Source organism: Staurois parvus, unplaced genomic scaffold, assembly GCF_062004578.1.
Source record: "Staurois parvus isolate SC_StPar_1 unplaced genomic scaffold, SC_StPar_1.0 ptg000649l, whole genome shotgun sequence".
Taxonomy (NCBI): domain Eukaryota; kingdom Metazoa; phylum Chordata; class Amphibia; order Anura; family Ranidae; genus Staurois; species Staurois parvus.
This window is the reverse complement of record NW_028318445.1, coordinates 40001-54516: the sequence shown is the minus strand read 5'-3', so window position 1 is coordinate 54516 and position 14516 is coordinate 40001. Positions and strand designations below refer to the sequence as shown.

General features: G+C 43.1%; 1 protein-coding gene across 1 annotated transcript in view; it reads left to right on the top strand.

Annotated features, from left to right (window-relative positions):
• Window positions 1-14516, top strand: part of LOC149448888 (lethal(2) giant larvae protein homolog 1-like) — a gene marked incomplete at its 3' end in the record, with an annotated part of 103424 nt that overhangs the window by 49220 nt on the left and 39688 nt on the right. Inside the window, exon 2 of the mRNA XM_089694082.1 lies at window positions 6322-6419. Within this exon, the coding sequence (XP_089550208.1) occupies window positions 6322-6419 (98 nt within the window). The remainder of the gene's footprint in view (window positions 1-6321; window positions 6420-14516) is intronic.

Here is a 14516-nt window from a genome sequence, read left to right as displayed (position 1 = left end):
GGGGTAAAAGTGCCCGGTATTGAAGTGTTTAACATGTAAATAATGTAGCAAGTGGAATGAGACTCCATCCTGTAAAGGAGCAAAGCTGAAATGTCTGACTGTGAATTGTCCTCCTGTAGCTACAAATGATGCGAGTTTCAGCCTACAAACATCCATCCGTGACTAATTTTTGTTTTCTTTAAAACTACAAATACAAATCATACATGTAATTGACGTGTAGCAATGCATCTCCCCACAGACAGTCCAGCCATTAGTGAATATTGCAGAAGGATCCTGAAGCTTGTACATATTTACTACAAGTATTACTAAACAAAAAAATTGTTTTTGTTGTTTTTTTTTTTTTGTTTGTTTTCTCGAACACTTGTAGATAAACACGTGATTAAGCCCCAGGATGTTATTGCAACAGCCGACATGGCTTAAAGTGTTAGTGGGTGGATAGATTGCTGCATGAAATTGACATACCCTCCTGTTTTTTGCCTTTTAAAGATTAATTGCAGACTGTCTCTCGCAGGCCTCATTTAGCCTATGGTGTCTGTTAACCCAGAACAATAAGCTGGGGGCCTAGTGCAGCATTAAGGATTTCCCTTTCTCGTAAGCTACAGGCACACTTTTTACATACATGTGAGGATTTTATGGCTGGCTCTTACATAAACTGTCAGGGGTAAGTTCGTGTTTCTGAAGCTTAAGGCTGGCCATACATTATACAATTTTCTTGAGAATTTTGCTTTAGATTTACCAAAAACCACATAATAATAGGAGGTCAAACCTAAACAACACTTTTCATTGTATCCAATTAGGCCGGCTCTTGCACTACATAGTTGAAGGTAAATCTAAAAGAAATTGGGCAGAAAATTGTAAGAAAATTGTATAGTGAATGGCCATCCTTAGGTAGTGTGAGGGCTCGTTCACACTTGACTTTTTTTAACTCTTGCCAAATGCCCCTATAGCGTTTTACAGGTGGTAGACAGGCGTTTGATGAGCTTTAAAAATGCTTCCCAAATGCCCTATGCGCAGTTTTGAGGCGATTGATAGGCGTTTGCCAAGCGTTAAAATTGCACCACAAACGCATAATGAAGTTAAATCTCCCTCCCAGATTGTAAGCTCCAAGGATCCGGACCCACCTATCCCTCTTGTATTGAACTGTATTGTTGCTGTATTGTCTCCCGTTATATTGTAAAGCGCTGAGCAAACTGTTGGCGCCATATAAATCCTGTAGAGGTAATGCAGCTATGGGAAACCAGCAAGGTGGAAGATGCCAAATCCAATTCTTGGGTTCAAAAGAAACAACCCATTCCCAATACAAAGGAGAGAGATAAAAATGCACAAGGCATTTTGGGGGCGGGTTTACACAAAATCCCCCATCATCAGGTTGGAGAACAGGCTAGGCCTTAAATCAAAAATTGCTGTTGCTTACACCAAACTGCTTGTCTCACTAGTAGCATTCCCTTTGCATTACCTCTTGTAGCCATTACAATGTCAAATGATATCTCTTGTCCCCAAAGGATTTTCTATGGGTGAGCAGATATCTAGAGAGTCCAGCTGGGGAAGGTTGACACTCTTTTGATAAGTCTTTGTGAGAGAGGACAAAGATGCAAATTACCGTGAGTAACTTGTCATTCTAGTCTGTCATAGAAGAACCCAGCTGTGTCCTTCCCAAACCAACACATTGTTGGAAGGTAGTGTTGGCCAAAAGCAATATGTTTATTAAGCTTTCACTAATGCCTAGTACACACAATAGAAAATTGGACGAAAAAAAAAATGTATGTATATATGTTATATATATATATATGTGTGTGTGTGTGTGTGTGTGTGTGTGTATATATATATATATATATATATATATATATATATATATACAGTGGGATCGAAAGTTTGGGCACCCCAGCTAAAAATTTGTATTAATGTGCATAAAGAAGCCAAGGAAAGATGGAAAAATCTCCAAAAGGCATCAAATTACAGATTAGACATTCTTATAATATGTCAACAAAAGTTAGATTTTATTTCCATCATTTTACACTTTCAAAATAACAGAAAACAAAAAAATGGCGTCTGCAAAAGTTTGGGCACCCTGCAGAATTTATAGCATGCACTGCCCCCTTGGCAAAGCTGAGACCTGCCAGTGTCATGGATTGTTCTCAGTCATCGTCTGGGAAGACCAGGTGATGTCAATCTCAAAGGTTTTAAATGCCCAGACTCATCTGACCTTGCCCCAACAATCAGCACCATGGGTTCTTCTAAGCAGTTGTCTAGAAAACTGAAACTGAAAATAGTTGACGCTCACAAAGCTGGAGAAGGCTATAAGAAGATAGCAAAGCATTTTCAGATGTCAATATCCTCTGTTCGGAATGTAATTAAGAAATGGCAGTCATCAGGAACAGTGGAAGTTAAAGCAAGATCTGGAAGACCAAGAAAAATATCAGACAGAACAGCTCGCAGGATTGTGAGAAAAACAATTCAAAACCCACGTTTGACTGCACGATCCCTCCAGAAAGATCTGGCAGACACTGGAGTTGTGGTACACTATTCCACTATAAAGAGATACTTGTACAAATATGGTCTTCATGGAAGAGTCCTCAGAAGAAAACCTCTTCTACGTCCTCACCACAAAAATCATCGTTTGAACTTTGCAAATGAACATATAGACAAGCCTGATGCATTTTGGAAACAAGTTCTGTGGACCGATGAGGTTAAAATTGAACTTTTTGGCCGGAATGAGCAAAGGTACGTTTGGAGAAGAAGGCGCACAGAATTTAATGAAAAGAGCCTCTGTCCAACTGTTAAGCATGGGGTTGGATCAATCATGCTTTTGGTTGTGTTACAGCCAGTGGCACAGGGAACATCTCGCGAGTAGAAGGAAAAATGGATTCAATAAAATGTCAGCAAATTTTGGATGGTAACTTGATGCCATCTGTGAAAAAGCTGAAGTTAAAGAGAGGATGGCTTCTACAAATGGATAATGATCCTAAACACACCTCGAAATCCACGGGGGATTACATCAAGAGGCGTAAACTGCAGGTTTTGCCATGGCCTTCACAATCTCCTGACCTCAACATAATTGAAAATCTATGGATAGACCTTAAAAGAGCAGTGCGTGACAGACAGCCCAGAAATCTCAAAGAACTGGAAGACTTTTGTAAGGAAGAATGGGCAAAGATACCTCAAACAAGAATTGAAAGACTCTTGGCTGGCTACAAAAAGCGTTTACAAGCTGTGATACTTGCCAAAGGGGGCAGTGCATGCTATAAATTCTGCAGGGTGCCCAAACCTTTGCAGACGCCATTTTTTTGTTTTCTGTTATTTTGAAAGTGTAAATGATGGAAATAAAATCTAACTTTTGTTGACATATTATAAGAATGTCTAATCCGTAATTTGATGCCTTTTGGAGATTTTTCCATCTTTCCTTGGCTTCTTTATGCACATTAATACAAATTTTTAGCTGGGGTGCCCAAACTTTCGATCCCCACTGTGTGTGTGTGTGTGTGTGTGTGTGTATATGTGTGTGTGTGTGTGTGTGTGTGTATGTATATGTATATGTATATATATATATATATATATATATATATATATATATTATATACACACACACGTGTGTGGAGCACAGTGTGTTACTGCAGTTTTTGGTGCATTTGTTGCACTAGGGGGTGCCTTTAACATGGAATGACAACATAAACACATTGCACATTTGTGTTTCTGAAATGCATGGCAAAGCATGCACTTTTCTGTGCAGTTTGCCATGCGTTTGGAAACATGAATGTGAATAGAGCCTCGTTGTGTAACTGCATCAATTTCACTTTCAGGTCCCATTCACACTGACCCCCGGTTCACATCTATGCAGCCGCGCGGGCCGTGTTTTGCACGGGCATAAGAGCCCGTGCCCGTGACACGCAGAGAAAGAAGTACTTTGGAAAACGCAGCCCGCATGGGAACCTTGGTTGCGTTTCCAGTGCGTGCGGCGTGCCGTTAGAATTAATGGCACCCGCCTGCGGGTCCGCATTTTTCTGTGCGGGTGGTGCAGCTGCACGGATATTCGTGAGGATCCGCAGCGGCACCACCCGCACAGATGTGAACCTAGGTGAGAGTAACATATTTTTCCAGTAACACACATAGGGCAGCCCGTTGATTTCAGTGACATGTGCTACACGTGTCAAAGTAGCTAATGAGACATTTTGGCGTGTTGCACGTTGCACTTTTTTTTTTTTTTTACTACGCGTTTTGCTGTATTTTTTACCTGCTTTTTCATGTGGCAAAATGTTTGCTTGTTTTTGTTTGGTGTGCCATTGACCATCAATGACACTGAAAGTGTAACTAGTTAATTTTAGATGTATAAAGGTGACCATACACTGTGCGATCTCCTTGTAGATTTTCCAAAACGTTATAATAGGAAGACACCGCATCTATCAAATCACTTTGTATCCAATCAAGCAGTCCCTTGCATTACATCGGGGGGGGGGGGGGTGTCCCATGGGCTGCATTGTGGGCCCAGGGAGTTTAGCATGTGGCCTGAGCCCATCTGTAGAGAAGCTGGGTTGCCAGGCAAATGCACGTGGGGAGGGATTCCTGGGATGCTGTGATAAAAAAAATAGTTGATGGGTGCGTGTATGAGGTCGGTGCAGGATGTGTGCTATTGAGATCAGCTGGTAATCTCCTTCCGGGGTCCTAGTGGCTGCTCTGTCCTCGTCTACATTCCGAGAATTGAAAAAGCTATCTAAGAAATTTATCGAAGGCTAAAGTTAGGCCTTGTTCTCCAGATCGATGAGAGATTGTATATTTTTGCAACTGAAGTACACTAATGGTATATTGGTGCATGGGGGAGTTGGATTTTAGAAAAAAAATAGAGAACTTAGCCTTTAAATCAGTGTGGTCATCCCAGGTGTGTATGAGGCCTTTGTGCTCCAACAGTGGGAAGCCAAGGTCAATGGACCAATTATCATGATGGAAGAGAGACTGTCTTTGTGCTTCAAAAGATAAGAATGTTTTATGAAGATGAAATACCTCACCATTACACACCGATCTGGAGAAGACGTTTGTTTTCCCCACTAATGAACAGATGGTTCTTGTCCTGTGTAACTGCCAGCAACTTCCCACAGAAAAATGGCTAAAAATCTGTTTATATGAAATGTTTTAGTAATTGAATAATGTTATGGCCTGTTTCACTGAACCTTTTAATGGGAACAATATCTTCTGACAAGGGTTCCATGGGTCCCTAGGGTCCTCCAGAGGTTGTAGGAGGTTCTTTTGACAGCGGGCAATTCCAGACTCTGTTAACCACTGACACCAATGATTTTTTAGCTACTAGATCTTCCTACTGACCACAGTGTAAGGAGCATTACCTTCAATTGACCACCAGTGTAAGATGACCCTTCTGCTGACCTCCAGTGCAAGTGTGCCCTACTAACTTCCACTGTAAGATGACCCTTCTGCTGACCTGCAATGCAAGGTTAGCATTCCCCCCTGGCAGTACTTGGGTCATAGGTTCAAATCGCCGCCACGGCACCACCTGCCTGGAGTTTGCATGTTCTCCCTGTGCCTGCGTGGGTTTCCTCCGGGTACTCTGGTTTCCTCCCACAATCCAAAGACATGCTGGTCGGTTAATTGGATCCTGTCTAAATTGTCCCTAGTATGTGTATGTATGAATGTGAGTTAGGGACCTTAGATTGTACGCCCCTTGAGGGTTAGGGACCTTAGATTGTACGCCCCTTGAGGGTTAGGGACCTTAGATTGTACGCCCCTTGAGGGTTAGGGACCTTAGATTGTACGCCCCTTGAGGGTTAGGGACCTTAGATTGTACGCCCCTTGAGGATTAGGGACTGATGTGAATGTACAATATATATGTAAAGTGCTGCGTAAATTGATGGCGCTATGTAAGTACCTGAAATAAATAATACTGGCCCAATCAGCTGTGGCTGAGGCATTCCTTGCCCCGCAGCTGCATGTGTGCAAAGGAGCTGGGATGCTAGTGACATCATTGACCTAATATTGGCAGATTAGGTCAGTGATGTCACCAGCAATCCCCGCCCCTTTGTGTAGGGCGAGGAGTGGCCCGGCTGCAGAGGGTTAGGCTAGCACTGGATGTACCCTTCCCGGTTCCACATGAACCCAAGCTCATCCCTGGCTCATTCCTAACTGGCAGGATCACTAGGTATTAAGTTTTTAAAAAGTCTCAAGATTGAAACTTTTGTTAAAATGATTTTTGAAGTTGAATTATTATGTTGCTTATATGAGATTTTGAGATTGTGTTTTACCTATTCGAATTGTTTTCTGCTATATAAATTATGCCAATCTAACTTATTAATTGTTTTTGTTTTTTTTTCTCTCCTACAGACCGTGGAACATGGATTCCCTAACCAGCCAAGCTCTCTTGCCTTTGACCCAGTGCTGCGGATCATGGCAATTGGTGCCAAATCTGGAGCTGTTAAAATGTATCCTTTAATCATAACCAAAAAAAAAAAACCTAGAACAAATTGGGAGACAGCAGACGGAGCATTTTATTGGAGCTTTTAGCGGTCATTTAAATAGTTTGACATCCCTTGCTAATCTTTCCTTTGTACTGGCAGTGCTATTGTATATGTCGGTCTAATTTTTGGTTTGCTGTCAGCTGCGGTTTCACAGGTAATTGCATTCAGTAACACCTAACAAGGGGGAGGGTGTGGAGGAATTGCTGATCCCTGATTTTTCCCAGAGGATAGAAGAGTTTCGAGTAGAGCCGGTCTCTCTTCACGTTTCCGTGTATGGGAATTTTTTTATTTGTTCAGTCTTTTCACTTCATTAATAAAATTGTATGAACGTGGGGTTCGGATTACTTGTTTTTGTACAGATTTGCTGTACTGAAAGGGCTTTTAGATTCACGTTTTGCACTGATGAAAACAAATTCTTCCCATTGTGTGTCACAAAGTCCAACTCCCGCCAAAGTTGCTTTATCTGGTGGAATATGTCTTGCTTAGTAGGGCTAAACCCTAGAGGGGTGACATTTAGGTTGTTACAACACTGTTACCCCCAGTTCACATCTATCCGGCCATGCGGGCCGCGTTTTGCACGGGCACGAGAGCCCATTCATTTGAATGGATTGCCTGTGACACGCAGGGAAAGAAGTTCCTGCATTTCTTTGGAAAATGCAGCCCGCACGGGAACCTCGGTTCTCAGTATGGTTGCGTTTTCTAGTGCGCACGGCTTTCCATTAGAACTAATGGCACACACCCGCGGGTCCGCATTTCTCTGTGCGGGTGGTGCGGCTGCACGGATTTTCTTGCCGATTCGCAGCAGCACCACCCGCATAGATGTGAACCTAGGGTCATAGAGAATTGTCTAGTTTAAGTCTATGTTCACATCTGTGCGGGTGGTGCGGCTGCAGATCCGCACGAAAATCCGTGCAGCCACCCCACCCGCACAGAGGAATGCGGACCCGTGGGCGGGTGCCATTTAGTTCTAATGGCATGCCTCCTGCACTGGAAAATGCAACTGTACTGGGAACCGAAGTTCCCATGCGGGCTGAGTTTTCAGGAGAAGTGCAGGGACTTCTTACCTGCGTGTCACGGGGAACGGGAGTCCATTCAAATGAATGGGCTCTCGTGCCCGCGCAAAATGTGGCCCGCATAGCCACATATATGTGAACCGAGGATTATAATACTTGAATTTTTATATCTCTGTGCTGCTGATCTCCTGCAGCCTCTTTTTAGCCTCTTCCTCTCTATGTGCACTCTTTCCAGTGTTAGGCTGCATATAATTTCTCTAGATTGACTTACTGATTGCGACAGCAGTGGACCATGCCTGTGCAATGTGTTGACAAGGTTGCAGGTTGTTTCTTCAGGGGGGCATGTGACAGCGTGACAACACAGAAGCACTTTTTATTTAAAGCGGAGCTCCACCCAAAAGGGGAAGTTCCGCTTTAAGGACTGCTCCCCCGCTCCTCAAAAAGGATTGGCACCTTTTGGGGGGCGAATACCTGAATTTGACAGGTACCCGCTCCCATGTCCGGTCCGATCACCTAGGCGTTCAGCAGCGGAAGGTGTTCTCTCTCCCTCCCTGTAGTCTTTTGGGACATGTGACAGGTCCCAGAAGACTACAGGACCATTCATGAAGTGCAGCACTACTCGCACATGTGCAGTGGGTACCCGGCTGTGAAGCCGCAAGCTATCACAGCAGGGTGCCCACACTGAAGATGCCGGCCTCCTGGAATACAGGACGGCCGGTGAAACGGGCTGTGGGGGACACACCACGGGACCGAGGGACAGGTAAGTGGCTGTTTTTTAAAAGTCAGCAGCTACAGTTTTTGTAGCTGCTGACTTTTATTTTTTGACAGTTGAGTGGAACTCTGCTTTTAATTTCCCCTGCCCTCTTAAGTGCTACCCACGTGATATAAAACGTCTACATGCCCCTGTTAAAATGTCAGGTTTCTGTGATGTAAAAAAATAATTTCAGAACTTTTTTCCACCTTTTTTAATGTGACCTATAAACTGTACAACTTAATTGAAAAACAAACTGAAATCTTTTAGGGGGGAGAAGTAAACCTAAAAAACTAAAATAATGTGGTTGCATAAGTGTGCACACCCTCTTGTAACTAGGGATGTAGCTGTGTTCAGAATTAAGCAATCACATTCCAAATCATGTTAAATAGGAGTCAGTACACACCTGCCATCATTTTAAAGTGCCTCTGATAAACCCCAAATAAAGTTCAGCTATTCTAGTACGTCTTTCCTGTCATTTTCTTAGTCGCATCCTACAGCAAAAGCCATGGTCCGCAGAGAGCTTCCAAAGCATCAGAGGGATCTCATTGTTAAAAGGTATCGGTCAGGAGAAGGGTACAAAAGAATTTCCAAGGCATTAGATATACCATGGAAGACCGTGAAGACAGTCGTCATCATCAAGTGGAGAAAATATGGCGCAACAATGACATCACCAAGAACTGGACGTCCCTCCAAAATTGATGAAAAGACTAGAAGAAGACTGGCCTGGGAGGCGGCCAAGAGGCCTACAGCAACATTAAAGGAGCCGCAGGAATATCTGGCAAGTACTGGCTGTGTGGTCCATGTGAGAACAATCCCCCATATTCTTCATATGTCTGGGCTCTGGGGTAGAGTGGCAAGATGGAAGCATTTTCTTACGAAGAAAAACATCCAAGCCCGGCTAGATTTTGCCAAAACACATCTGAAGTCTCCCAAAAGCATGTGGGAAAATTGTGTTCTGGTCTGATGAAACCAAGGTTGAACTTTTTGGCCATAATTCCAAAAGACATGTTTGGCGCAAAAACAACACTGCACATCACCAAAAGAACACCATACCCACCGTGAAGCATGGTGGTGGCAGCATGATGCTTTGGGGCTGTTTTTCTTCAGCTTGAACTGGGGCCTTAATCAAGGTAGAGGGAATTATGAACAGTTCCAAATAACAGTCAATCTTGGCACAAAACCTTCCGGCTTCTGCTAGAAAGCTGAACATGAAGAAGAACTTCATCTTTCAGCATGACAACGACCCAAAGCATACATCCAAATCAACAAAGGAATGGCTTCACCAGAAGAAGATGAAAGGTTTGGAAAGGCCCAGCCAGAGCCCAGACCTGAATCCAATGGAAAATCTGTGGGGTGATCTGAAGAGGGCTGTGCACAGGAGATGGCCTCGCAATCTGACAGATTTGGAGTGTTTTTGCAAGGAAGAGCGGGCAAATATTGCCAAGTCAAGATGTGCCATGCTGATAGACTCATCACCAAAAAGACCTGAGTGCTGGAATCACATCAAAAGGGCTTCAACAAAGGATTAGTGTAAGGGTGTGCACACTTATGCAACCATATTTGTTTTTTATTTTTACTTCCCTCCACCTAAAAAGATTTAAGTTTTGTTGTTCAACTGAGTTGTACAATTTATATTGACCACTTGCCATCCGCAGATAGCCAAATGACGTCTTTACCGCGGCCGGCCAATTCTGGGAGGGCGTCATATGCCACCGGGGGGCGTTCACCCGGCGATCTCCATGATTGCTGTGTCCTACGGACACCGCTGATCACGTGAGGTGGTAAAAGGCCAATCACAGCGGCCTTGTACCACGTGAATCTATATGAAGGTATTGCCTTACTTTTATGTGGTTTCAGTTTTTTTGTTATTTTGTGCACAGATTAGAATCTGTAGAATCCAACTGTCCTCTGTATATGGCTGGCTGGAGAGATAATATTGAAAAGTAAAGTAGTCACTAGTTGCGACTACACTTTTCTAGATTTCTTTTAAATGGACAGCTCTAAATGTTTTTTTGTTTTTTGCACAGGCATCTTCTTGGATTGATGGCTCTTGTAGGTTGATGGAATTTGTTGGTGGGGGAGCAGTGCAAATTTTTTTTTTTTTTTTTTTTTTTTTTTTTTTTTTTGGTGTCTCCTAAGCAACTGTCCCCTGAATAGCTCCTCTCTGTTCAAGCACAAAGGGAATGGAGTGTGGCCGCTCTCTCTGTTGTCCAGCTGAGCGCTTTAAGTGCCAGTTGCCACGGCGATGCTAGCGAGCATCTCTGGGGAAAAGGGTTTTTTTTTTTTTTTTGTTTTTTTTTTTTGTTTTCCAGTCTGGATTCTGCATAGGATGGCATTGGTATACCTGGGATTTACTTGCTTTGCATAAGATGTTTGTTTCTGGATACCATAGGCCAAGAGAACACAAACGGCATTGTCTATAGAGGTTGGACATTTCCCTTCCCACTGTGTGTGTTGGCCAGTTGTTCCATCCCCAGTGATTTGCTGGAAGCCACCTGGGGTTGCATTTTACAATTGATTAGATCTGGTGGGATCTACTTGGTGTAGTAATGTGGATGTTTGGCTGATACTGATGGGCATGAGTAGAGTGTCTGTTGAGGAGATATGATCATCACTTACAAACCTGTAAACCTTGGGGCTGTCACATACCTGATGATGGATCCTGAGATGCAGATGAGGGCCTCCCTTGCGGCTCTGGCTCGGGGGCCCTGGTAAAGTGACAGGGAGTCCCAGAGCACAAGTGCCTGCTGGGAATCCATGGACGGATGTGCGTCAGGAAATGCAGGACCGGCTGGAGGAAGGCACACTGGCAGAGGTGTAGGGTACTCGGGCAGATGTGCAGGGGCAGAATACTTGCAGGATCAGAGTAGGCAACATCAGGCGGTCCAGTTCAGCAACCAGCGGGCAAGGTAGACAATTGGCAGGCAGAAGAAAAGTCGGTGGGCAGGCAGAGGTCGAGGCTGGCGGCGTTCTAGGTCAATTGACAGGGCAGGATCAGTAAGGCAAAACAAATGGCAGAGTATACAGGAACACAGGATAAGGACCAAAAGCAACTGCAACAGAGTCTCATCCAAGTTTAACCAATTCCATACGGGGCAATTTTACCCCTTCCTGCCCAGGCCATTTTTCAGGTTTCAGCGCTTTCACACTTTGAATGACAATTACGCGGTCATACAACACTGTACCCAAACTAAAATTGTATCATTTTCCTCACTCAACTAGAGCTTTCTTTTGGTGGTATTTAATCACCGCTGGGGTTTTTATTTTTTGCAAAATTAACAAAAAAGACTGAAAATTTTGAAAAAAAAACACGTTTTTCTTTGTTTCTGTTATAAAAGTTTACAAATAAATAATTGTTCTTCATAAATTTAGGCCGAGATGTATTCTGCTACATGTCTTTGGTGAAAATAACCCAAATTAGGATGTATTTTTTAGTTTGTAGGAAAGTTATAGAGTTCACAAACTATGGTATAGATCTGAATATTGATCAATCCTGAAGTACTGACAGCCAATCTAATTTCTTGAGGTCCAAGAATGTCAGAACAGAGTAGACAGTCCGACGTACTTCATAAGAGGCATGGCGAGTTTTTTGAAGTTGTATTTTTTTTTTTTTGTCATAATTTTTCGGAAAATGAAAAAATAAAAAAAATTATTTTCACTATTTTTGTTCACATACTGTCACCAGTGCAGTACAGCATCATCATATAACTGGCATGGCGGTGATCAGGGACACTGATTGGTGACAGTGTGAAAAAAACTAAAATATATATATATATATATATATATATATATATATATATATATATATATATATATATATATATATAATTTATTATATAATTTTTTTATTTTAAATATTTTATTAAATTTTTTTTTTTTTTCTTTTTTCATATTTCACTATGTCCAAAGTAGTACAATGTTACCATAGTAACATTGTACTACTTTGGGGAAGTGATCAGTATTTTTTTTTTTTTTTTTACACAATTTGCCTGTACCAAAGAATTACTTTGCTATAAGCAAGCATTTACCTGAATGACATTCATTCAAGGTTTTTTTTTTTTTTTGTGCTTCGCTGTGATTTGGCCACAGCTAATCATATGACATGTGCATGTGATTAGCTGTGACCAATCACAGCTAAACACTAGTATACAATGGATGGCATGAATGAAGCCATCCATTGTATACAACTGTCGTGTGACCTGCTGTGATTGGTCACAGCAGGTCACATGGTACCGGCAACGGGGGCCGGTACTCAGATCTGTCATCGGCTGTGTCTGAGGTACACGGCCGGTGACAGCTTGCGCGGTTCTGCAAGCGCGCGAACTGCGCATGTGCAGGAGGACGCCATATGGCGGCCTCCCGGAAAGGTAATGCATTTTTGCAGAGGCCATTTGGCCATAGGCCGGGCGTCAAATGGTTAAATAGCCCGCCCGGCGCGAAGTGCCGTTGTGCATGCGCATGCACGCCTGCCGCTCAGCCACGAACAGAGCCGGCCGGAGCCCTGTGACGGTGCACATCCATGCGCCGTCTCTGACGGGCACTCTCCAGAAAGGCCAGAAGCCATGCAAGGGCTTCTGCTATTCCTTAAGCTGCTAGTATATCCAGGAAGGAAAACTGGCAGCATGCAGCTAACATGTAAAGTTTTTTTTCTTTTTCTCCTGATTGGCGCGAATATAAGATGGCGTGATAAGGATTAGACTCCCTGTTGTGATTTTTCTTGTTATCCAGAGCTCCATTAGAGAGGTTTCTTGTCAGTTACTGCCCTGGTGACTATGGTTTCAGCAGGCAAGAAGTGGTGCTGCAGATAGCCATTTGCTCGGTACTTCCTTTTGGACCTTGTGAGAGCTTAACAGTGATTAGGAATATGTGTGAGCTGAGGAATTTCATGAATATGAAGGAGAAATCTCAAATCTGCTCATCCTTCTAGGGATAAACCATTTTTGGTGTAGGTCCTTTTTGGGAAAAATGTATTAAAATTTTTGCAGTTTCCAAATTTAGAACTATTGGCCAAGCCCAAAATATCTGAGAGGGGGCTGCAGAGAGGCCAGTTGGTTGCCGATGGAATATTTAAAGTGTTACTAAACCCACAACCGTAAAATCAGTCTGTAGATGCAGTAAAGCATGCATGTTATACTCACTGTGGAACCTAAGGGATTAATCCTCCGCATTGTGTAAAAAAGGCTGTTTGATCCTGTCTTCTTGAAACCTCCTCTTTTTCTACTGTCCCCAATTCATCTACTGATAGTACAGAGCCCTGGGGGCAAGCTGCACATGCTCAGTTTCGTGCGTATTTGTATGTTTTTTTTTTTTTCCCCTTGGGAGAGAGCATGTGATTTCCACAGGGCCAATCAGCACTGTCCAGACAGAGGGTCAGTGCTTGTGCAGCCTCATAGGACAATGGGGGGGGAGAATGAAACTCCTCCTACAAGCTTTAACCAGTGCTCAGCTGGACACTGATATAAGTCAATAGACTGCTCCAACTGCTGGGAAAAGGTATTTAGCAGTTTTATATTTGCTAAAATAATGTTCCATGTTCTGTGTACTGTGGGAGACCAGATAAAGTGAATACAGGGTCCTGGGTTTAGCAACACTTTACAAGGAAAAAAAAAAGAAAAGTGGACCTTGTGGATTGTCTAAGGTCTTTGAAGTGTTCTGGGTTGTTTGTTTATATTTTTTTCCTTTTCTGGGTTCCTCCTCTTTTCCATGTGCCACCATAGGAAGCTACTTCCTATTGTCGTACTTGTGCAGCCTTGCTCCCGTGCTGCACTGTGTGTCTATTGACACAGACTGTGTGGCTCGACACTGCCCCCCACTCCTTTTTGTAACTGGATTTGATTGACAGCAGAAGCAGTCAACAGCTCATGCTGCTCTCACTGAGTCCAATGAGGAGATGAGAAGAGAGAGAACAGCACTGGATCCAGATTGGGTTCAGGTACGTATTTAAAGAGGGCTGGGGGTGGTGGGGAGAGACTGCATTAAGATAAAAAACCTGAAGTCTTTTCAACCACTTTAATTTGGCAACATAAAAGTTCCACCCCCCATAAACCATTAGCAGTTTATCTCCCTTTTACCAGGCCCCATTCACAGCTGAGCAGCTTGGAATTGTGGGCAGAATTGCATGATTCTTCTCGCATTTCCAGATCTCACTAAAAATACGCAATGTGCATTTGGGTGTTGTAGATTGTTAATGCAACCCCAAATATGCTAAAGAAACAAGTGTTTTGTTAAAAAAAAAATATCCAAAAAACGTGTGACGGGAGTCACTTTGGGTGGGGGGCCCATGGAACACAGCTC